Source organism: Arachis stenosperma, chromosome 3 (assembly GCF_014773155.1).
Source record: "Arachis stenosperma cultivar V10309 chromosome 3, arast.V10309.gnm1.PFL2, whole genome shotgun sequence".
NCBI classification, from domain to species: Eukaryota; Viridiplantae; Streptophyta; class Magnoliopsida; order Fabales; family Fabaceae; genus Arachis; species Arachis stenosperma.
In genome coordinates this window covers 15,074,447-15,100,428 of record NC_080379.1, presented here as the reverse complement: position 1 = coordinate 15,100,428, position 25,982 = coordinate 15,074,447, and the positions used below count along the sequence as shown (strand labels likewise).

At 37.4% G+C, this 25,982-nt stretch overlaps 3 protein-coding genes and 1 pseudogene across 3 annotated transcripts; 2 read left to right on the top strand and 2 right to left on the bottom strand.

Moving 5' to 3' along the window:
- Positions 1-286: 286 nt before the first annotated feature.
- Positions 287-12,471, bottom strand: LOC130968855 (uncharacterized; annotated as a pseudogene).
- Positions 12,472-13,610: 1,139 nt separating this feature from the next.
- LOC130970086 (transcription factor bHLH80-like) lies at positions 13,611-17,273 on the top strand. Its single transcript, XM_057896062.1, has 6 exons — positions 13,611-14,549; positions 14,650-14,763; positions 14,887-14,952; positions 16,245-16,313; positions 16,403-16,872; positions 17,089-17,273. The coding sequence occupies exons 1-5, from the start codon at positions 14,208-14,210 to the stop codon at positions 16,460-16,462; spliced, it is 651 nt and encodes a 216-aa protein (XP_057752045.1). The 5' UTR covers positions 13,611-14,207; the 3' UTR covers positions 16,463-16,872; positions 17,089-17,273.
- On the bottom strand, positions 16,980-18,838 carry LOC130970085 (uncharacterized). The gene is made up of 2 exons (XM_057896061.1): positions 17,817-18,838; positions 16,980-17,456 (listed from the first exon to the last, which is right to left on the bottom strand). The coding sequence occupies exons 1-2, from the start codon at positions 18,804-18,806 to the stop codon at positions 17,115-17,117; spliced, it is 1,332 nt and encodes a 443-aa protein (XP_057752044.1). The 5' UTR covers positions 18,807-18,838; the 3' UTR covers positions 16,980-17,114.
- Positions 18,839-23,593: 4,755 nt separating this feature from the next.
- On the top strand, positions 23,594-24,348 carry LOC130965554 (F-box/kelch-repeat protein At1g30090-like). The gene is made up of 2 exons (XM_057890320.1): positions 23,594-24,055; positions 24,226-24,348. Exons 1-2 carry the CDS (start codon positions 23,594-23,596, stop codon positions 24,346-24,348), a joined length of 585 nt encoding a protein of 194 aa, XP_057746303.1.
- The last annotated feature ends 1,634 nt before the right edge of the window (positions 24,349-25,982 follow it).

Sequence of the window (25,982 nt, the reverse complement as noted above, 5' to 3'; positions counted from 1 at the left end):
ATAGAACTATATATTATATGTTTGTAATACTTACCGACTTGAAATATCTTTTGCAAATATAGTTTCACACTTTCACCTATTTTTTGTGCAACTCCAACTATAGTTAAGGAAGAGTTTTCTACAAATAATACTCCCAACCGAATTATAGTTTGGAGTTACCACCTCCATTTTAACTACGAGTTCTACTAGAAAAGCTTAGACAGTGAAGCACATCCTTAATGAGTTATATGCCAAAAAGATTTCCACCCAAAACAATAATATAGTTTAACAATATTCAAGACGCATCAAACAATAATATTCTCAACTACAATAATTTTTCATTTGTTAATATATATGATCTTCATGAAATTTAATCGAATTGCAATTTGCTTTTACATGTCTATGGTTTGTGCAGCTGAACATACAATTTAATGATGAAGTCTCCTGTAAATCTCACTTGAGCTTCAAGTGTGGGTCTATTCTCACCCTCCTCTTACTAACTTCGGTAAAATTTATAGTTCGTGGCATAGGGGTTTGGTAAACCTTGGTTGCCTGAGTAGCAGAATAAGCATTAATCCTTGCAGAACGACAAAAATATATATGAAGTGGGTTATCCTCGAGAAATTCCTTTGTGATTATAAATGTAGGATTTTGCAAAGCAAATGAAGAGACTGAATCCGATGACACTAAGGGCAGCAAGTAGCCAGTAGAAGTAATCAAGATGCGCCTTATTCAGATTATTAGCAAACCAACTTTCATGTCCATCTCTGCCTGTCACTCCTTCGATAACTGAAATCAGAAAGCCACTTAGAAAGCTTCCCACACCAAAGATGCTCAAGTACAGAGCAAGTCCCATGCTTCGCAGTTCGTTCGGGACCTGATCATAGAAAAATTCCTGCAGACCAACCATGGTGAAGACTTGTGCAGCTCCAAGCAAGAAGTACTGGGGAATCAACCACCACATGCTCATGGGAATGGTTACATCCGGTTCATCAACAAGTCCAAACTCTAGTGCTGTTTGCAGTCTTTTCATCTCAACAAGGGCCGCAATTATGACAGTAAATATCGATATAAAAATCCCAATCCCAATTCTTTGCAGCATTGTGATGCCGGAGGGTCGCCCAGTGATTCCTCTTGCTATTGGCACAAATATGCGGTCATAGATGGGACTGATGACAATAATGGCAAGTGTGATAAGGGTTTGCAGAGAAGCTGCAGGTATGTCAAAGCCTGGAAATATGTTGCGGTCCAGTGTAAATCCTTGCTTCGTGAAGAAGGTAGGGGCTTGAGCAAACACAATAGCAAACGGCAGAGTTGTTGCCCAAATAGGAACCAGCCTTAGTACAGCCTTTGCTTCTTCCACCTCCACGACACTACATGTGATCTCCCCTTCTTTGGTGGAACAGTCTGGTGCTATTAATGCCTTGTTGAGGAAGCTGCCAATGTTAAAAAAGAGTAACAACTTCATCAATGGAATTATAATATTTCATATCCAAAGAAATGAGGCTCTATATGTAGTAAAATAGCAAAGTTGGAAAAACAAAGATTTGTTCAAATAATGTTACTCTATGTACAGTTACACTACGACAGATTCAGGCATCTTCAGATGGCATATTGTCAAAGCTAGAAGCAAATTAATCCTTCGGACATGAGCAAGATGGTCTTAATGCATGTATTTCATGGCAGTAGCAGTAGTGGCTGGTTCAAGAAAACCTATGAGTATTGTAATAAGGACTTAAAAATTGGTATGTTTAAATCCTTACTTGAACTGTTGGGAACTTTTTGGAGGGAGTGTTCCCCCAGTTTCCTCTTGGATGGCTGTTGCTTGGCGATTTCTTGCGGCTGTAATAAAGACACGACCAATTCTGAGAAAGGGGCTCTTGCCATGGCCCTTGATGTTAAACCTGTAGGTCCATGTTCCCAGATAGAAAACAAGCAATGCAATGATCATCACAGCACAAGGGATTCCAAATCCAACGACCCAACTAAGGTTGTCCTGTATATAGTTCAAAATCCAGAGAGTTCCCATGCAACCTGCACACATTGTGAAATACCACCAGTTAAAGAATGTGCTTCTATCCTTGAGCTCCTTCGGATGCTGTTCATCAAATTGGTCTGCTCCGAATGCCTGAACACAGGGCTTATGTCCACCTTGCCCAATGGCCACCAGATAAAGTGAGATGAAGAACAAGATTACTTGAGATTCCGTAGAGCATGATCCCAATTTGCTGCCAACCTGGCACTCCGAATTGATGAGAGAAGGAAGCAACGCTGATAGTGTTAACAATCCTAGCCCCTGTCATTCATATTAGATAATCATGATAATCATTAGCATAAAAACTTGCATGATTAACCCAAAATTGATCCTTCTCTTTCAGGTTTTCTTAAGTCATTTTTCCGGTTCCGACTATGTGAAATTAAACTGTTGCGGGTATATTATTTTTGCCAAAATTACTTTGTATACAAAAAATACTTTATATTTTGGGTAAAAAGCTGAAATGAGCCAAGGAGAGCTCAAATTTACCTAAATCAGCCAAATGAAAAATCAATACATGAATCAACCAGGACGAATTTCTATATAATTCGAATCAATATGATTCGATTTTGATTTGAACGTAATTCGAATTGATATGATTCGAATTACTAGGAACGCCCAAAATCAATGAAGTTCGAAACAACTTGTTTCGAATTACAACTATAGAATTCGAATTAAGTTAATTCGAATTACTAGGAGAAGCCCATGTTAGAGGAGTTCGAATCAATTGGATTCGAATTAGGTGAAAACGGGCTTGCATAGTAATTCGAATCAAGTTGATTCGAATTACTAGGGAATCGGCTATAAAAGGAGTTCGTGCCAAGTTCATTCGAATCACTTTCTCATTCTCCAACCCCACCAAATCCCAGAGAAAAAGACCAACGTTCAGTACGAGCTTGACCAGAGCGGCTGTTTCTGTCGATGGGGGACGATCCGGGAAGGCTTTATCGTCTGGATGGAGTAGCTCATATCGCCGGTGTTATCAACGACGAGGTTAGTGGTTTATGAAAGCGGTTTATGATAATGGTATTTGTTAATGGTTTTTTAGAATGGTTTATGTTACTGTTAGTGGTTTAGCATAGTGGTTTAGGAAAGTAGTGTCGGGTAATGGTTTTTGTGGATGGTTTTTGTCAATGGTTTTTGTTAATGGTTTTGTTTTAGCGGTTTATTGTAAATGGTTTTTGGATAGTGGTTTAGGAAATTAGTGTAGGGTAGTGGTATTTGTTGATGGTTTTTGTTAATGATTTTGTTTTAGCGGTTTATTGTTGATGGTTTTTGTTAATGGTATTTGGTAATGGTTTATTGTTGATGGTTTTTGTTAATGGTTTTTGTGAATGGTTTTGTTTTAGCGGTTTATTGTTAATGGTTTTAGTTGATGGTTTTTGTTAATGGTTTAGATTAATAGTTTTTGTTAATGGTTTATTGTTGATGGTTTTTGTTAATGGTTTTTGTGAATGGTTTTCTTTTAGCGGTTTATTGTTAATGGTTTTTGTTAATGGTTTTTCTTAACGGTTTATTGTTGATGTTCTTTGTTTATTGTTTTGTGTTAATGGTTTTGTTTTAGCGGTTTATTGTTAACGGTTTTTGTTAATGGTTTTTCTTATGTTAGTGGTTTGTGCATCTGTTCTAATTATGCGTTTTATGTAATGGGCAGCCTCGTCGTTGCATATCCAGTGTCAGGCGGCAACAGGGGATGCGTCTTGATGAGAGGTATGTCCCGTACTTGCAGATGGCGGGACTTTACCATCTTGCGAGACTCAACGACAGATGGTTCCGACTAGACGAGCCCCTAGTCAGCGCATTCGTCGAGAGGTGGCGGCCTGAGACGCACACCTTCCACATGCCGTTCGGAGAGTGCACTATCATGCTTCAGGACGTCGCATACCAGCTGGGGTTGCCAGTCGACGGAGATTATGTTAGTGGTTGCCTTACGGACTTCCACATTTACATTGAGGGTGGGAGACCTGCTTGGCAGTGGTTCCACGAGTTGCTCGGTGTTTTACCGCCGGAGAACCAGGTGCAGAAATTCGCAGTCAACTGCACCTGGTTTCAGGAGACATTCGGGGAGTGTCCAGATGGGGCAGATGAGGAGACGGTTAGGCGATTTGCCCGGGCGTACATCATGATGTTACTGGGTACGCAGCTGTTTGCCGACAAGTCCGGCAATCGTATACACATCAGATGGCTACCATATGTTGCTCGGCTTGAGGAGATGGGTCGCTATAGTTGGGCGTCGGCGGCACTAGCATGGCTGTACAGGTGCATGTGCCGAGTCGCCAACAGACATGTGGTTAAGTTAGCTGGCCTGTTACGGTTATTACAGTCGTGGATTTTCTGGCGGTTTCCTACACTTAGACCATCTGGGTATGATGAGATCAGCTGGCCCCTTGCATCGAGGTACCGTTATGTTTTGTAGTAGATATTCTTCTTGTTATTATTTTGTAATTATGCCCTATATTCTTCTGTTTTCTTGTACGCAGATGGTCTGGTTACAACCCTGGGATTAGCAACAAGGGACCTCGGGTACAGATGGCTCGCATGCAGATCGACTTGCTACAGCCTCGGCAGGTACGTAAGCAGAACTTCTGCGTATATAAAGTCAGTGTTTCACTTTATATCACTTAACTGAAAGTATGAATGATTTGATTTTGATTTTTGCAGTTCGTATGGATGCCGTATAGCGGAGTGGACGTCATCCAGGTTGTTCATCCTGAGGTGTTGGAGCCTCGGCATACGATGTTGTGGCGATGCAGGACGGCCCTAATTTATTTTGCGGTTGTCGAGTGGCATCAGGTTGACAGAGTTTTACCTCAGTTTGGCGGCGTTCAGCCCATACCGTCTCCCGCCCTGAACATCGACTTCCTGATGTCGTAAACAGTCACCGTGAAATGCCGGGCTGTTCTCAGGTTGGCCTCGATACACTTTCCTAGGTATTGACTGAATTGTTGTCCAGTACCCATCTGAGCCTCGGCCTCCCTCCCCTTACGGACAAATAGCTCAGCAAGCCTTCCGTATGTGGCCTTCACCAGGGAGCATACAGGGAGGTTTCTAACCCCCTTCAGGATTGAGTTGACACACTCCGAAATATTGGTCGTCATGTGCCCGAATCTCCGACCCTCATCACAGTGCTGTGTCCACAACGAATACTCGATTCGGTTCGCCCAGTCACACATTGCCGGATTCTCAGAGCGCAGAATGTCAAACCAGTAGTCGAACTCCACCTCGGTCTTGGCATATGCGGCGTTAACAAGAAGCCTCCGGGCATCTTTTCCCTTGAACGTCAAGGCAAAATTCGCTGCAACGTGTCGAATGCAGAAAGCCCGGTACGCAGCAGGCGGAAGCCATCCCCCATCCGGAGCCTCGAGGGCTGCCTTTATGCCGTTGTGCCTATCTGAAATAACTAACAGACCCGGCTGAGGTGTCACGTGCTCACGGAGGTGGGAAAGAAAGAAAGACCATGACTCAGCATTCTCACCCTCAACTAGTGCAAATGCCACGGGTAGGATGTTCGAGTTTCCGTCTTGTGCAATGGCGACTAGCAGTGTTCCCCCATACTTCCCATATAAATGGGTGCCATCAATACTCACCAAAGGCTTGCAATGACGGAATGCCTGGATACAAGGGGGGAAAGTCCAGAACAGCCTATGAAAATAAACCTGAGAATCGTCAACCTGTCCCCCAACTCGAACAGGGCAAGTCCTGAGGACGGCTACAGTGCCAGGCATCGTCAGCTGCACTCCTAAAACCCACCTAGGGAGCTCATTGTACGACTCCTCCCAGTCCCCATATATCACGGCAACGGCCTTCTGCTTCGCCATCCATACCCTCCTGTACGTAGGCCTGAACCCAAAGTGTGCGGCGGTGGCATTTTGGAGCACCTTGATGTTCACACCTGCATCAGCCCTAACCATCGGCATAACGAAGGTGGATATGACATGGTAGTCCAGACTCCTATGGTCGCTGGAGATGGAGCTGGCAAGACATGTATGCGGTCCGTTGTATCGCTTCACTTCCCAGATACCCTTCCGCTGTCGGAGACTCAACCGAATTAGCCATGTGCACCCATTCCCAAACTCAGAACACTTTCCCACATACCTGCGATAGTCAGACTCAACGACCTTGTACTGGACCCCTCGACGGATACTGTACGTCTTCACACTCAACAGCGCCTCATCTTTATCTTGAAATTGTTGGCCAACCTGGAACTCGTTCATACCGGCAGACCCCTCGGTATCTCTAGCACCAAATCCTGAGGCCTGCAGATCATTGTCGTCTTGCCGCATGGCATCCAGGTCCAATGAGGAAAAATGGGGTGGATACTGCTGTGTGCCAGAACTAGATCCACCTATAGCCCTTGTCGGAACAGTATCTCCAACATCATCGCCGCTTTCATCACCGATGAAATCCGGCTCCACGTCATCGTCATCTGGATCATCAAACAAACCGTCACCAACACCAGCCGGTGTGGGATAATGTACCTCGGTGGGAATATGTTCCCCATACCGAACCTCATCTCCAACATTGCCGCTCAGATCAACAGCAAACGAAGGGGACGCAACAGGATGCATCGGTGGCTCATACACAGGAGCAGAGGATGAAGCAACAGCAGGTCTCGAGCTCGAGCCGGCAACCGCGGCTATAGTAGTGGCATTCCGGTTCGAACCACCCGAGCTAGATACCACATCAACCAACTTAGCCAACAGCTCCGGTGTCCTTACCTCGGGAAACTGCCTACGAGAAAGAAACATAACCTGCAAGTCCTCGTCACTACCGATTGTGAAACAATCAAACTTCACGGTGTCATGGAGCACCGCTGTAGGAATGCGGTAGAAAAACTTCTTCACCCTTTTAACGCCTTCAAGACCCAGCTTCTCCAGCACAGAGCTAACAAGTGCATCGTAGGTGGTTGTCGGCGTCACGATAATACATAGGGGATCCTTATCAGTGAACTTAACGCCGGACCGAGTTTTTCTCTTAATGGACCCTCTGTAATGTACCAGAGCTAGGAAACTCTCCTCACTAGCCATCTCCCCTCTTTGTTGAGAGCAACATGAGTTCACACCTTATATATATAGCCCTGGCCCGCACTATATATATATAATTCGAATCTATATGTTTCGAATTATCTAATGTCACAACCTAACCTAGTAATTCGAATCAACTTGATTCGAATTACTAAACAATGTGCCTTCATAGTAATTCGAATTAACTTAATTCGAATTCTATAGTTGTAATTCGAAACAAGTTGTTTCGAACTTCATTGATTTTGGGCGTTCCTAGTAATTCGAATCATATCAATTCGAATTACGTTCAAATCAAAATCGAATCATATTGATTCGAATTATATAGAAATTCGTCCTGGTTGATTCATGTATTGATTTTTCATTTGGCTGATTTAGGTAAATTTGAGCTCTCCTTGGCTCATTTCAGTTTTTTACCCTTATATTTTCATATGTATTCTATTTAAATAGTTAAACTTTTTAAATAGTTATAACATAATTGATTTTTTACACATTAACCCTTGATCTGGAAAACATGTTTAAGGGTGTGTGGTCGAAAGAATTATAAATAATTCCAAAGAATTTTAAGATGGAAATATCATATTCCCATGTTTGGTTCAAAGTTTGAAAAGTTATTTTTAAGTAAGTTCGATTCCAGAAAATTTAACATATTAATATTTACATATTTTTAAAAATTTATTTATTCTGTATTCTAAAAACGTATATTAAAATTATAAATTAAAATATAAAAAATTAAATTTTTAATATATTATTTTATATTTATTGAATAAAAAAAATTTAAGATCAAACTTATCACTGTTTGAAGACACATATTAGTTATATCTTATTTTAAAAATAGCTTAATTTAGGGACGAAAGATTTGATATATGGACACCTATATATTTTTTTATTTTATGAACATGAATAAAATTATGTGACTTTGAAAAAAAAAAAAAAAAAGGGACGAAGGGATTGATAAATAAAGATTAATGTATGTAGATAGTCAAATAGAGTATTTAGGTTAGAGGAGGGGAGAAAGGGGGCCAGGTTAGCGATGAGAACTGACCAAAATATAGATGATGGAGGCGAGAATGATAGTGCGGTAACGTCCAAGGTAGGAATCGGCGATGAATGCTCCAAAGAGGGGAAGCAGGGAGGATGCTCCCGACCATATGTTGACATTTTCGGCTGCGGCCGCCGTGCTCTGCTTCAGCGGGCCCGTAAGATACGATATCAGGTTCGCCTCAATTCCATAGAACGCCACCCTCTCTGCCACTTCCACACCTGAAGAACAATTAATTGAACTGAATCGGTAACTTTTAGGAACGAGAATTCAAGAGAGAGGAAGAAGGAGAATACGTAGATACATACCTATGATAAAGCGAGCAGATCTCCACGAGCCAGATTTGGATCTGATGGAAGGTCGTCCCTTGTTGTCAACGGCGCCGTTCACGGTATTATCAGTGTCAGCAACCAGAGGAGCTTCCAATTCTGAGGAAACCTCCCCGGATATGGCCATCGATGGTTTGGAATGGAGGACTGAAGCTGAAGAATTAATTGGTGCCGGTGTGTTGTACTCTCATCATCATGGCATACTAAAAATCGTTGAGTCACAGTTAGAATAAAAGGTTAGGAAAGTCAGACAAAGGCATAGTTGCTGGAGTAATACAGTCAAAGTTTGCTTTCCAATTCTTTTGCAAATCATGTATCATACAGTTCTTTATTTCTTATTTTTAGAAACTGGAAACGACAACTCTAAGACCAAGTAGGAGTAGGGACTAGGGAGTCTAGTCGCTAACGGTTTTATTATTATTATTTTTTATTTAAAAAACCAGTTATCTACAAATTAGAAAACATCACCTTTTTAAAAAGCATATTTATTACGTTTAAATTTGCATTGTAAAAATTAGTAAGTATAAAAGTCCCATATAAAGTATTCTAAAACCTATGCACATTGGGACATAACTTTGTTTTTCCCTTTTATTTTATCCCCTTCCTTTATTATATGGTTGCTTGAAAAGTTGAAATACACCATGATTAATTTTAATGTGAAATACAAAAATATTTTATTATTTTAGTGTTTTATATAGTTATGGTGGTAGCACAAAACGTCATTGACGTTTTGTAGTAAAAAAATTTTTTTAATTATAAAAAAACAAAACGTTACTGACGTTTTGTAATAAAAAATATTATTTTAATTATTAAAACACAAAATGTCACTGACGTTTTGTTAAAAATATATTATTTTAATTGAAGAAACACAAAACGTCACTGACGTTTTGTAAATGGCCATAGTTGTGTTTAACACACAATTTAGTTCATGATAAAGGATTTCACCTCTAATAATACAATATTAAAAAAAAAAAGTTCCCACGTCCACATGATAAGCCTTTCTATGAAATTGTCCCTTTCAACTTTAATAAATATCGGCAATATATGTAGGTCCCATGCCTAATTATTTGGGTTAATTTTGTACTGACGGATGTCCAATGCCATACGCATGTGGAAATTGGATACATGGACAATGAATCCAAATTTAATCTAATTGCAATTTACTTTTACATAAAATGTCTATCGTTTGTGCAGTGAACATACAGTTCAACCATGAAGTCTCCTGTAAATCTCACTCGAGTTTGAAATGTGTTTATTCTCCTCTCCTCTTACTACCTTTGGCAAAAATTATAGTTGGTGGTATAGGGGATTAGGGGTTGGGTAAACCTTAGTCGCTTCAGTAGTAGAAATAATTATTCCTCCTAGCAAAACGAGAAAAAAAGTAAAAAAAAAAAAAAAACAATAAGTGGGTTATCCTCGAGAAATCCGTTTGTGATTATAAACGTAGGATTTTGCAAAGCAAATGAAGAGAGTAAATCCGATGACACTAAGGGCAGCAAGTAGCCAGTAGAAGCAATCAAGATGCACCTTATTCAGATTATCAGCAAACCAACTGTCATGTCCATCTCTGCCTGTCACTCCTTCAATAACCGAAATCAGAAAGCCGCTTAGAAAGTTTCCCACACCAAAGATGCTCAAGTACAGAGCAAGACACATGCTTCGTAGTTCATCGGGAACCTGATCATAGAAAAACTCCTGCAGACCAACCATGGTGAAAACTTCTGCAGCTCCAAGCAAGAGGTACTGGGGAATCAACCACCACATACTCATGGGAATGGTTGCATCCGGTTCATCAACAAGACCAAACTCTTGTGCTGTTTGCAGTCTTTTCATCTCAACAAGAGCCGCAAATATTACAGTAAATATCGATATAAAAATCCCAATCCCAATTCTTTGTAGCATTGTGATGCCGGAGGGTTTGCCTGGTGATGGCTCTAGCTATTGGCACAAATGTCATAGATGGGACTGATGACAACAATGGCAAGTGCAATAAGCGTTTGAAGAGAAGCAGCAGGTATGTCAAAGCCCGGAAATATGGTGCGATCCAACGTAAATCCTTGCTTCGTGAAGAAGGTAGGGGCTTGAGCAAACACAATAGCAAACGGCAGAGTTGTTGCCCAAATAGGAACCAGCCTTAGTACTGCCTTTGCTTCTTCCACCTCCACGACACTACACGTGACGTTCCCTTCTTTGATGGAACAGTCTGGTGCTAAAAATGCTTTGTTGAGGAAGCTGCCAGTGTTGAAAAATTCATCAATGGAGTTATGATATTTCATATCCAAAGAAATGAGGCTATATATGTAGTGAAATATCAGAGTAGGAAAAACAAAGATTTGTTCTAATAATGTTACTCTATGTACACAATTACACTAGGATAGATTCAGGCAGCTTCAGATGGCATGGCATATAGTTAAAACTAGAAGCAAATAAAACATTCGGATATGAGCAAGATGACGGTTCAATAACAATTTAATGCTCCAAGCCTCCAACGCTTAATGTAGAAGCAAAACTCAAGTATTTCATTGTGGTGGTAGACTGGTAGTTGCTGCTTCAAGACTACTTAAAATTTTTAATAAAATAAAGGACTACGAAATTAGCATGCTTTAATCCTTACTTGAACTGTTGGGAAATTTGAGGAGGGAGTGTTCCACTAGTTTCCTCTTGGATGGTTTCTGCTTGCCGATTTCTCGCAGCTGTAACAAAGACACGACCAATTCTGAGAAAAGGGCTCTTGCCATGGCCCTTGCCTGTTGGTCCATGTTCCAAGAATGAAAACAAGCAATGCAATGATCATCAGCGCACAAGGGATTCCAAATCCAACGACCCAACTAAGGTTGTCCTGTATATAGTTCAAAATCCAAGGAGTTCCCATACTACCTGCACACATTGTGAAATACCACCAGTTAAAGAACGAGCTTCTATCCTTGAGCTCCTTTGGATGCTGTTCATCAAATTGATCGGCTCCAAATGCCTGAACACAGGGCTTATGTCCACCTTGTGCAATGGCCACCAGATAAAGTGAGATAAAGAACAATATTACTTGAGTTTCAGTTGCGCATGATCCCAGTTTGCTGCCAACTTGGCACTCCGGATTGTTGAGAGAAGGAAGCATAGCTGATATTGTTAACGATCCTATCCCCTGTCATTTATATTTGATAATTATTATAAAGAAAATCATCCTAAGCGCACTACTGACTGCCCTCCCGGACTGATGTCCACACAGCTCACGTCAGGTCCCCGAAAACTCATCAGCTCGTAACCTTCCATAGGTACGAACACATTTTGAGAAGCAATGAAAATGTATTAGATGACAACAAGTTAACAACACAATAGTGACATGCATGGATAGATTAAAAGCTTGAAGACAGGGGCATACTACAAATTACTAAAGGTGCACTCACAGCATTTGCTAATCGCTTAATTACTTACTAATTGTGATTAGTGTATGTAGATGGAGTATTTTAGGTCAGAGGAGGGGAGAAAGGAGAATAGCGGTGAGACTGACCAAATGTAGACGAGGGAGGCGAGAATGATAGTGCGGTAGCGTCCAAGATAGGAATCGGCGACGATTGCTCCAAAGAGGGGAAGCAGGGAGGATGCTCCCGACCATATGTTTACATTTTCGGCTGCCGTGCTCTGCTGCAGCGGCCCTGTAAGATACGATATCAGGTTCCCCTGAATTCCATAGAATCCCACCCTCTCTGCCACTTCCACACCTGAAGAACAATTAATTGAACTGAATCGTTAACTTGTAGGAACGAGAATTCAAGAGAGAGGAAGAAGGAAAATACGTAGATACATACCTATGATAAAGCGAGCAGATCTCCAAGAGCCAGATTTGGATCTGATGGAAGGTCGTCCCTTGTAGTCAACGGCGCCGTTTACGGTATCATCAGTGTCAGCAAGCAGAGGAGCTTCCAATGCTGAGGAAGCCTCCTCGGATATGGCCATCGATAGTTTGGAATGGAGGACTGAAACGTACTGTTCTCATTCATTATCAAGGCAATTAGTCACGTCGGAATAAAACATAGGAAAGTCAGACATACGCATACTTGCCGGAGTAATACAGTCAAGGTTTGCTTTCCAATTATTTTGCAAATCACGTGCACAACAATCCTCTTAAAAGGATTACTAAACTTATCACTAAGCCAATTCAAGATAGCTAAGTTTTTTATTTAAATAAATAAAAAATTAATTGATTTTCAAAAAAAAAATATCTATGGTCTAAAAGAAGGTCCAAAATGAGCCAATTGCTATTTCAGGCCCTCTTATTACTTTGCATGTTGCGCCTGCAAAATGTCTCAAATCATCGAATTGGTTCATCATGCGTTCTAGTCCACGATGCAATAATGCTGAACATGTTGGAATTAATCCCAAAATTTTTAGATTCAAAACTGGGAGAAAAACGCAAGTCTCAACTTACTCCCAAACCAAAGGTGATGTTATTAATTTAGAGACTAATAATTATATATATTATATAAAGTTTGGCCCAATTTGATAATTTGACTCATGTATATTTTGATAATTAATTTTGTTAGATAAAGATTTAGTCAACAACAAATTAATAAATATTTTTGAATTATATTTTATATTAATTAGTTATTATTAATTAATAATTATTTAAATTTTATTTTTTTAAAATATAAAATTAATAATTATTAATTATAGTTGTTTAAAATTGGCTAGATCACTATTGGTTATCTAACGAAATTGTTAATTAAATTAAAAGAAGAGTGCTAGGAGACCAATAATTTTTGTATTTTATAACCATCAATTGACCATCTATAGTATTTTTAATAGTGTGAGACTATATCCCATAATAAGAGATCATTCACTTTTTTTTTAATGGTTAAGTACTGACCATAAAATATAAAAATTGCTGCCCTGAAACTTCTTCAAATTAAAATAATCATCTTTGAACCACTCTATCATAAATAGTATCAAATGTCTGTTGGCTTGCGGATCCAGGTTTGTCTATTAATAAAGAAGTTTTGCCCCAAGAATAAAAACGAAGGGGTAGGTGGTCATGGAAGGAATTGCAGAAAATGACAACAATATTGCAATTTGCAAGCAGCCATATTTCCAATACATGAAAACAAAACAATACAACTAGTTAGTAGGTAGCGTTTATTTGGCTAATAAATTAAGGTAATAGAGGTTTATAAAGATGCATAATAAGCAGCAAACTCTTTTCAGTACATGCACCTAAGCGGGCAGAGACAAGCGTGAAACGAAGGCGCGTGAGAGATAGTGAGCGAGTAGAAGAGAGAATGCCCCATCCTATCCTTTCCTTCACAAGTTGCAGTGTATAACTTTGCGGCTGTTGGACCCTACATACTGCATCCACCACCGTTCATCATGCAAATATGCCACACATTAGATGGTCCATAAATGGAAATGAAGAACATGAAGAGACCAGGCAAGATTAAAGCGAACAGTGTAGCACTCTAGCGTCCGCTTTTGCGTAACATCACCGAACACAGATTAAACAAAAACCTAGAGTTCCTGTTTGTATTCATTCTAATCTCATTTTTATTGTAATAAAAATTTATGTTGCATGCTTAATGTGTGTGGATTTACCGATTTAGTGTTAAAAAGGGCTAAAATTAGTAGGTGCAGAATATATGTTGAAAACAAAAAGGCCACCACCCTCTTCAATTTCAATTCCGTTACTCCAACCTCAGGGAACACCACCAACAACAACACATCATTAACTTAAAACCTAGAATCCTTCCTTATTCATTAACTTACCAGCAACACAGCAACTCCTGAGGCTAAAGTTGAGGATTGAGGCTCTGACGATGCAGCCCAGTAGTAGTGGCAGTGGCGGTAGCAGCGGTGGTGTTGCCAGGTTCCGTTCAACTCCAGCGAGCTGGTTAGAATCAATTTTTGTCAAGGAAGAAGTGGAAGGAGAAGGAGAAGAAGAAGCTGATCCTCCGGCGTTGAATAGCAGCAGCAGCAGCATCCACCAGCAGGGATTCATTCAGCTTCTTTCCGGTGACACAAGCGGGGTTTTCCGCCACAATAGTTCTCCCGCCGATTTTGTATTCGACTACTCTCAACAATACGTATCCTCCAACTACGACTACGACTACGCCTACGCTTCTCCGGATAACAGCAGCGCGAATAATCCAATCCCGCAGGTTCAAATAAGTTATTACTCTTTCTTTTTATTACTTACTTATTTCATGCTATTAACTTGATGTCTTTTAACTTATCTCAAATATTTTGGTGATGTACTAGGAAATTAAGCAGAGAGGGGTGAAAGTGGAGAAAAAGATTATGAAGGATTCTGTGCCTTGGAAAGTTCGAGCAAAGCGTGGCTGTGCTACTCATCCTAGGAGTATTGCTGAAAGGGTAAGTCCAATCTTGCCATACATGTGCAGTTGCAGCATCACATTTATCAAATTCTCTTTCTAAAGAGGCCTTTACTTAGAATTCACGTTCTTGTTGCTTCTTTTTCGGACTCTCATGGTGCAGGTTCGGAGGACTCGTATCAGTGATCGTATCAGGAAGCTGCAGGAACTTGTGCCAAACATGGATAAGGTTAGTGTACTTTTCATCTTAAACTACTCTTCTTGCTTAGTAATTTACTTCCACCGCTGTTAACTTCAGATTTTATGCTTTTGCGACTGCCATGATTATATTGAGATTAGTCATAGGTGGAGACTAAAACTATTCTTTTGGAATGTCAAACAAAATGCATGACTTCACTTCATTTTCAAGTGAATTCTCGTGTGCAGTTTATTTGGAACAATATTACTTTATGAATTTGTAATCATTTCATTTCAATTATATAATTGGAAGGGAAGATTTTTTCTAGTGGTATTTATTACATCACCATATGTGATTAATAATGTTGCAGAGTATGTTCGAATAGAATTTAGTAAATATTATTGTTTGTACATGGAATAATGAAATGCAGAGAAGATTTCAGTCAAATAAATGTATAAAATAGAATGACAAGTTAGGATTTGAAAAAAAAAATTGCATGTGAACCAACTTTTTACAACAAACAATCTGTTAATATTTTTCGGTACATACAATAATAAATAAAATATTTAACTCTTACTCATTTACTGATTCGATTCAATCTGGTAATTAAAAAAAATTCCAAGCAAAATTGTGCTTTTGGTGTACAAAAAAAGATAAGGATAATGTATGGAATGGGGTACAAAGGATTTTTTATGGATACAAATGGCTCTATATTTATGTGTCAGCCACTTACTTTTTTACATTGTGAAATGGCTTGCGAATTCTGGAACAAAGAAACTTGTTCTATAAAGACTAGAAATTTTGTTAGAGTACTATGCTACTAAATTCTTGAAACATCAGCTCCAACAAATATACATTCCTGTTATAGGTCTCATTGTTGTTTTGTATTTGTTTTTCTTTGCTCTGTTTTTCTTTGGAGTTTCTGTCTATTATTGTCTTTTAACTCCCATTCTGCCGTTTAGTTAATTTTCCTTTATTCAAATATAAACAAGAGTTCACAGGTATATATGTAAATTTATGTTGTAAAATATTATTTAGATTATTTTTCATTAGTAACAATTTTTGACTCAATTGAATTAATTTTATATTAGGACTACATAAGTAGTATATAAGGTGTAACCACTTTAACAAATTATTTTTTGATGATTACATTTTATATACTCCTTATGTACTCATACTACAAAATTAATTGTAATTGAGTCTACATTATTACTAATGAAAAATAATCTAAATAACATTAAAGATAAGTTATATAATATAAATCTTGGACTTTTGGGTTTACTTGTAGATGATATGTGATAATCTTTGGTTATATTAATTTGATGATGGCTTGGTTCTTGTAGCAAACTAATACTGCAGACATGTTAGATGAGGCAGTAGCTTATGTCAAGTCTCTCCAAAAGCAAATTGAGGTACATCTTATTTTATTTTTTATTAAATCTTTTATCCTTGTGAGTAGAGTAGTGATTTTACATTGATGAACTTGTAATATATATTGCAGGAACTATCGGAGCAGCAACGGAGATGTAATTGTGTGGTTCAAAAGAGTAGGGAGATATAATTGTGTGGTTCAAAGGAGTAGATAGATACAAGTAGATTGCTTTGTGTTTGCATTTGCATACAATGAGAATCAACAGATTAGATATAAGATCATGTTGAGTGGTTCTTAATTCTTTTAAGACCTGAAAATACCTTGCAAGTTTTTTACATTTGACTGCCCCAACGAGTTCTTGATGAATTAACTTCAGTAGAGAAGTCCCTTTCGTTGCTCAGTGTAGTTTTGCGTCATTTGCATATTTTCATCCGACCAAAATTGTGACACTTACTTAGCCATCAAAGGCGAATTAATTCTGAAAGCAGCATATAATTTCTCTGTTTACCATTTAATTAATTTCAAACAAATAGATGTAGGAACAGTGAAGAAAGTGCAAACCAAATGGGTCACTTCCGAGTTCCGACCAAGGATTGAAGGTAATGTAACCGTCACTTTATTCAAAGCATGATCGATCCATACTATGAAAACTCATTGATATAACACATTAATTATGAGGAAAAAAAACATTATAACGTACTTCGTAAACATAAACATACTATAAACTATGAACTATGAAAGATATAAATCTACGGATTTACTACACTAGTCATCACAAACATAAAGCACACATTTACAAACATGTATCTTCATAGGAACATTACTGCTAAATTTTTTTAGCTCAACATGGGCCGTGATGAACACGCTGAGCCAAATAGATGAGATGCCAAGTAAGAAACATGAGAGTGAGGATGTTTAAGATGGAGGAGTATGAATTCAACTTCTTCAGCTTCTCGTTAAGCTTGAGAATTTTCGATCTGAATGCATCTTGCTCTGCACCTCGTGTGGGTGTTGCTGCTCCTGAGGCCGTTGCTGCTCCTGAGGCCGAGGCTGGGGTGCCGGTTTCATTAGGATCAGCAGTACTGTGCTGATGTTGATGCTCTTCTGTTCTGCTATGTTCACCAGTCATATCCTCTCTTCCCCTTCCTTCTTCTTTCTCCAGTTTCATCCTTTCGAACATCAGCTAATCATTAAAAAGAAAAATTGAATCAATATCATATCTTAAAAAGCTTCCCTGATATACCATTATAATCTCAACGAGGTAAATCTTGATATGTATATGAAAAATAAGCAGACACATGATTCCACATTCTCTTTTATGATTTACTTTAACACCATATAAACCTTAAATTGTTTGTGTATTTAAAATGTTTTTAACGGCTTTCAATACCAAAAGACGAAGGTGGAAAATATCAATCCTAAAGTGCTCATATGAAATCATTAATTGTCATTGATATTTCCAAGAAAGAGAGTTGGTTTTAAGTGTCAACAGAGAACTAGTCTGTAATCTAAATGAAGGAAGGAAGGAAGTATGGTTATATACCTTAGTAGCGCGAGGTTCCAAGTAAACAGAATTGGCAAAAACAGTGAAAACCGCAGCAAGAAGGTTATAAGCTTGAAATATCTCAGCTTTACGAGAGAGCACCTTGGTCCTATGGCCAAAGACATGGCCCACCAAAGCCATCCCAATACTATAAGCCATAGCTTTAAAATATACAGGGTATATCTTACTTTGTACCACCGCAAATTGTTGTCTCGGCATAACCCTCGACAGCACGTAGCTTGAGAAGAAAGTAACCCAAATACACAGTCCATAAGCAGTTGCAAACCCCATCAAATCTGCCACACCCATCAATGAATCCAAATAGTCCATGGATCCCAAATATTCAGCAGCAACTCGCCTCATGGCTACCCGAACCCCCAAAAGCATATCATTTCCTTCCGTGATGTTCATAACCACATGATCCGTGGCGGTTTGCCCGTGTTCCTTTACCTTTTCCACAGCTTCTTTTGTATACTCCTTCGCATCATGAGCTTTATCGTAAATGGTTTCTTTGGCCTTCTCAACTGCACCACGCGCCGCCTCTTTCTTCCTCGCCAACGACTCTCTCTCTAGGTCGATAACGTCATGGGCTTTGTCCTTGGCTTTCTCCACGGCACTGGCTATCTTATGCTTGCACTTTCCATAGGCATCACAAATGAGGTCCTTGGAAGCGTGGAGGAAGGCGGCATCATGTGCTTGGGAGGATAATCCTTGTCCAACGTTAGGGAGAACGGATGCCGCCTCCTTCATCTTCTCCTTGGCGGTGTTGAGAAGAACACCACTGGGGTCGGAATCTGCGTGCTGCTCCGGTGAGATGGAGATTTTGGTGTTCTGATGACCATCTCCATCGAATTCAACGACGACAATCCGATGGCCTTCTTTGACAATGGTGCTTTCTGCTTGCTTTTGATCTGCGGACGGAGTGGGAGAGAACAGGCCTGCTCCTGCAAGAGAAGTTAGAAACAGACTCAAAGCTAATACGTTCATCATTGTTACTATTGGAAATAAAAAAATGGAGTTTGAAGGTTGAACGATGTGATAGTATTGTTGTATATACGATGGCGTAGATTGGAGATTTGTTTCGGTTTTTGGAATAGGTAGAAGTCGGTGGTTTGCAACACTGCAATGTAACTGACACGTTGTATGCAGGAATGGAATCAAGTGGAAACACGTGTCATAGCTCTACCTGAAGTGGCCACGTAACCCTTAGCGTGTCGAGATCAAAGGAGTCTGTTTGCTGGACGAGTGTGAGTGCACTACCACAACATTCTACTGTTTTCTTAGATGAATCAATCTCTTAGCTCTTATCTTACATTTTTACTAGAGAGTTGAATAATCCATTTTTAAACGTTAAAAATAATAAAAATATATTTAATTAATTTTTTTAAATATATTTTTAATATTTTAAAATATAAAATTATATTTCTATTAAATATATAATTTATTTATTTAATTTTTTATTAAATTAATAATTTTTATATAGTATTAAATATAAAATAAATTATTATTTTAAAATAATTAATTATAGTTATATTGATTTATCACTAAGAGATAATATTAAAAAAATTGAATAATTAATTTATTATTCACTAACGCCTTTAATTCAGTAAATACATATTAAGTATTAAATAAATATGATTGTCCAATCTTGAATTTTTAGAATTAAATTGACCTACTCTTAGTACTATTTATTATACTTGGCTTCTTTAACTGAATTTGAAAGACATAATCTTCTTTTTTTTTTTACCCATATCATGAAATTATTTTTTTTATTAAAATTAATTAATAAAATTTTATTCTTACAAAAAATAGACTATATTAAAAATTTTATTTTTATGTTTTCAAAATGTCTATACAAATTAATTAGAAAATAAAAGATTTGACAACAATATTTAAAAAATGAAGGAGTTGATACGGTTAGAAAACTAAGAAAATAACGGTAAAAAAGAAAAAAAATCAATACATTAAAGGTTAGTTTGTATTAATTTTCGAAGAAGTGTTTATTTTTTTTATTTTATAAAAAAATGTTTAATAAAAAAAATTATTTTTGTTTAGATAGATGTTTTAAAAAAAATTTAAGTATTAAAAATATTTTTTATTTATATTTTTTTAAAAGTAAAATATTGTTAATTTTTAGAAAAAGTAAATTTTTTTTAAAAAAAGTACTTTTTTTAAAGTCATATTTAAATAAATTTTAAATTAAATAAATATATTTTTTTAATATATTTTTTTACTGAAAAAACAATCCAAATTAGCATTAAAACTGATCAAAGATCAAATATATAATACAATTTAAAAATGTAAATACCATCTAAATTATATAAATTAATAAATAAATTTATTTATTCATAAAAGATCCTATTTTTGTGTGCTACAATCATATAGTTATATTGAATTATCAGTATCTACTGAATAAAGTTATTATTTATTTACGGTGTGAATTACATCGTTATCTTTTCTTTTAACGTTGCAAAATGCCATTTGAAATCATAATAAAAAAACAACGAAAGAAAGCACATAAATGGCATAGATAAACATATGCGTATAACAACGAAAACGTGAGTTAGACCGTCACCGAACTTCTCACTCGGATAGTCTCCCACCGCTTGTATTATATTGGTCAAATTCTAAATTTGGCATTTATCCTATATATTACATAGGCTGACTCAACACTATTTAATAAGCTGATTATTTTACTTCTTTATTAATAAGATATTCTTTATGGAGAGATTATGCCTTTATCCCTTCTCTATCTATAAATGGGAGAGTTTAGATTTAATTTAGTAGAGTTGCAAAATACCTTGCAAAATCATAATGAATTAAAAAAAAAAAAAACACACAAAGGAAAGTAGATAAAGTGAACATAAAAATAGGTATAACAACATTCAATGATACTCTAATTTTGGAGCCTCTCATCAAAATGGTCACCCACTTATATTGGTTAAATCTAAAGTTTGATAGATATCATACATAGATAGACTTAATTACTATCTCATAACCTGATTTTATTTCATGCTTCTAAGCGTGCATCTGATTTAATATTTAGAACACCAAAAAATACTCCGTTTTTATTTTTTATTCGATTAATCGATTATTTTTTAATATTTTATTTATATAAATGCTCTTTTTTATTTTTTTATAAAATTTTATTTTATTATATTTTATTTTATTTTGTATTCTGTATTATAATTTTATTAATCCTACTAAAGAGAATGAATTAAATAAAATTAGCATAATAATATTAAAATTATAAATAATAAAAATTATAATTAAAAAGTACTAAAAAATACTAAGAGTACTATAAAAAAATATTTTAATTTATTTAAATATTTAAAATAAAATAATTATTTAAATTTATATTTTTTAAGAATTTTTTATTTAAAATTAATTTTGAATAATATATTTAAACAACCTTTAATTTATTATAATATATTTTAATATAAAAATTGTCAAATATAAATTCTTCCAACACCAATTTGTTTTTAATAAAAATAAAATTTGTAAAATTCATTTTATATAAATTTTCATTTATAAACTTTTAATTCAAACACATATTAAGCTATTTCTTTTAAATTACTAATAAATTTAAAAAAATAAAAGTTTTATGATTAAATGTATTACTCAATCTCATTATTATTTTAAAAATTATATATAGATACAAAATTTAATAATAAAGGTACATATAAAGATGTAGAATAATGATATATTTATATTATCGAACTTGATTTATATTTATTATAAAGAAATTAAATTTATATTTATAATCATAATTTTAGCGGATGATAATCAAAAAATAGGTAAAATAATCCAAATCTATCTATTTCTCTAGAATTACAAATATATATTACTGTAAAAATTATTTATATGATAGATCTATCTATTTTTTTAGACTTGGTTTGTTACATCATATAATAATACAAATTATTACACATTTAAGTATTTTTTTTATCTAAATTCATTTAAGTAGGTTCAACACCAACAAAAATCCACTCTTATTAAAAGAACATGATTACATGCGTATCTTCACGCTCATTTACGGATGGAACTTCTTCTTCTTTTCACACTTATTTACGTACGTAGCATTTTTTTTTCGCGTTTCTCCTCCTATACTTATTCTTTTTTTGCGTTATTGCTACTGTATTTTTTTCTTTTTCTTCTTCTTTTCATGGTGAAGAAGCGAAGGTGAGGAAACGAAGGCAACCAAGAAGAATTTTAAATTGTGCAGAATAGAAATTAATCGAAATTATATTCAGAAATAAACCAAAAATTAAATTTAGGATGTAAACTCGTTTTAAAATAAGTACAGACTAAGTGTACCTTATTTAAATTTAAAATGAACCAAAATTATTTAAATGATTATGACAATCAAACTTAATTCAAAAACAAGAACACAAACAAAAATTGAATCATAAACAAAAAAATAAAAAAAGAAGAAGAAAGAGGAGGAAATGGTGGTGGTGTAAAAAATGAGGAAAAGAAAAAGACCTACAAGATTGAAGAAGAAGTGTGGGGAGAGAAGAAAAATGAAAAAAAAAATGCGTGATTCTAAATTATTTAGATATATATAGATGCTAAAATTGCTTAGAGATGGAGAATAATTTTTTTTTTATCACAATAATTTCTAACACATGTTACAAATTTGGCCTTTTTGGATGTACTGGGCACAGCCTTATTTAATGAAATTCACCCCTTTCAAAAAAAAACATTGAGAGGATAATTTGCGATATCTATCGAACATCCTTATTTTTGTATGAGTAAAGGACAAATCCGTCCTTGACCTTTTTTTCCGCGGACATTTTCGTCCCCGAGGTTTGGAAAATACTTTAATGTCCCTGACCCTCCGAAAAAGTGGACATATTTACCCCTCCGTTAGAGTCGCTCCGTTTGCCCTGACGGAAAACGGTGACGTGGCTCCCGTGGCGCTGACCTGGCTGTTACGGGCTGCCACGTGGGATGGACTTTTGAAAAGAGGACGTATTAGTCCTTTCACACCAAAACGTGTAGCTTTTCAAAACAGGACATATTAGTCCTCTCACCCCAAAATGACGCCGTTTCTCCCCCACCCCCAATCTATGAAATCCTTGAGCCCTAATCCTTCGAGTTCAGTGTGAAGGTGGAGCGGGTGAAGGAAGAAAGGGAGCATTCCGACCCATGACATCCGACGGAGCTCGGCCACAAGTCCGACGGCCAGACCATCGAGTGGCTCCTCTGCCAGGCCGAGCCCTCAATCATCGCCGCCACCGGAACCGGAACCACTCCCGCCAGCTTCTCCTCCGTTTCCGTCTCCGTACGCGGAAGTGCTGGCTCTCTCTTCTCCTTCCTCAACCTCCGCATCGTCTTCGCTCGACCACAAGCCCTTGCTCGCTCCCACTCCCTTCATACTCGGCAAGTGTATACACACTGACGACGACGCTTCCGCCAAGGACGATGACGTCTTTGTGGGTCCCGCCGTGGGGTCCTTAGTGATTTCTATTTCAGATAAAGTTGAGATTTTTTCTATGTGCTACTTCTAAGCTTTTGCCTTTTTGTAAATTGGTATCTCTGTGTTCCAAAGTTAAATTCTTTCCAGTTGATGGTAAAGTTACTGGCTTTGTGGTGAAGTTGCTTTCATAAAGTCAGGGAATTTTGTGTTTGTTGAGGAGGATTTGGATTTTGGGGGGAATGAAATCAAGTTTAGTTGTGAAAGGGAGGGTTTAAGTGAGGTGTGTATTTAGATGAGAAAGGTATTGGATCCTCTCACTGAAAATTGGCGCTCTATCGCCAGCATAGGAACCAATATGGCATCTTATGATGCAGCAGTTCTCAACGGAAAGCTTCTCTTCAACGAAAGCTGGTTATGGCCCTTTTATGTCTCTCCAAGGGGACAAGTCTATGATCCCAGAACAGATAATTGGAAAAACATGGATGTTAGACTTAGAGAAGGCTGGACCGGTTCAAGTGTCGTTGTTTATGGCCACTTGTTTGTTGTCTCTGAGCTCGAAAGAATGAAGCTAAAGGTCTATGACACGAAAACAGACTCCTGGGATGCCATAGATGGCCCCCCTTTGCCTGAGCAAATATGCAAGCCTTTTGCTGTCAATGCTTGCAATTGCCATATTTATGTCGTGGGCCGAAATCTTCATGTTGCTGTTGGTCATATCTCTAGACTGCTTTCAGACGAAAAATGGAGCTTCAGTGTTCGGTGGCATGTAATCGATGCACCGGAGAGTTTATCTGATCTCACTCCTTCAAGCTCTCAGGTGCTGTTTGCATAATTTTTCTTATTCTCTCAGATCCGTTTTCTCCATATGTAATTTTTGGTAAGTTGCTGATTCTATTTGAGAGTGTAGCAATTTTTTCAGAATTATAAGCAGTTCTTACATGTTCTTCATAAATTGCACAATTTGGACTGGTTGAATTGTGAACTGAGCCTGTGAAATTGAATTTGTGCTCTGTTGTTGGTGAATATGTCGCTGAATTACTTGTTGAATCTGAATTTGCTGCTTCTGGATTTGGTGAAGTATTGTTGATTGGAAATGCAGAAGGGGATTAAAGTGTATTTGGAGGGGTGGGGGAGAAACGGCGTCGTTTTGGGGTGAGAGGACTAATATGTCCTATTTTGAAAAGCTACACGTTTTTGTGTGAAAGGACTAATACGTCCTCTTTTCAAAAGTCCATCCCACGTGGCAGCCCGTAACGGCCAGGTCAGCGCCACGGGAGCCACGTCACCGTTTTCCGTCAGGACAAACGGAGCGACTATAACGGAGGGGTAAATATGTCCACTTTTTCGGAGGGTCAGGAACATTAAAGTATTTTTCAAACCTCGAGGACGAAAATGTCCGCGAAAAAAAAGGTCAGGGATGGATTTGTCCTTTACTCTTTTTGTATTAGTTCAACCCGTCTCAGGTTGAAAAACTTGAAATAGACAGATTCTTAGCAAAAGAGGTGAAATGTGAGTAACTTTCTTGGGAGTATATACAGGTGAATACTAACGTAAATTTTTTTAGATATTCATTTGGTATAATACTCAATTATTAAATTTTATAGTGTTTTTTAAAATTTTAGCATAAGACAATATATTTCCTGTATATTCAGGATATGCCTCTCGTATATCATAAAGATATACAATATGTTCGTTATATATTGTAAATTTAAATATTAAAAACATAATATGTCCCCTACGAATTGTTTCGCCTCCAAATTAAAAAATATTTATATAAAATTTCATAATTAAGTATTATACTAAAATTTGACCAATATCTAAAAAATTAGCCGAATTCTAAATGTTACTGTTCCTATCCTGGCTCAATAATAAAGGCCCAAGTCCAAATAAAAGGCCTAGTCCAGAGAATTGAGCCTTACTAAGCACCAACCTTCACACTAAGAAGTCGGTGTCAAACCCGACTTACTCCCAAGAAGTCGAGACGGAGAATAGTTGGCAGATAAGCACTCATTCAAATGAGTAACTGCCCCTAAAATCTCTCTAACTACTTTATCGAGCTATATCTTAACCTCCCTAAGATAATGGGTTAACACCCTAAAAATATGGCACTACTCCAACGGTGGTTATTGGCTCACCACTATAAATACACTGACACCCCTCAGGTATCTCTAAGCCCAATACTCTCTAGACTTGCTCACACCCTTGCTAACTTAGGCATCGGAGTGTCTTTGCAAGTACCACCCCCCATTCATTCACGAGCACAAGTCGGAAGGAGGCTCCAACGTGCAAACTAGCTCAGAAGCCACCATCCGCGGACGATTGGGCCAACCAAAGCCATCCATCTTATTAATCTCCGGTTACCCACCGTAACATTGGCGCCGTTGCCGGGGACCCGAGAGATCATCCAACGATGGCGGATAGATCCCACGAAGAAGGCCATGTGGAGACAGATTCTGAACAAGAGAGAATCTGGACACAGGCAACAACGATGTGGACCTCACCCTCCACCAAGAAATCGATAATCAACACAGGGAAGGCACTTCCGGAATAAAGAACCCGAAGGTAAACTCCTCAGAAGGGCGCGAGTCAGAAAAAGAAGGACCACCCCATGTAACTGAACTCATGGGATTAATCCACAGCCGCCTGGAGCAATTAGAGCAGGAACGAGAGCGGCAAAAGGAAACTGAAAAGAGCCTAAAAGAGGAGAGGGAACGACGAAAAGAGTTAGAAAGAAAGCTCTTACA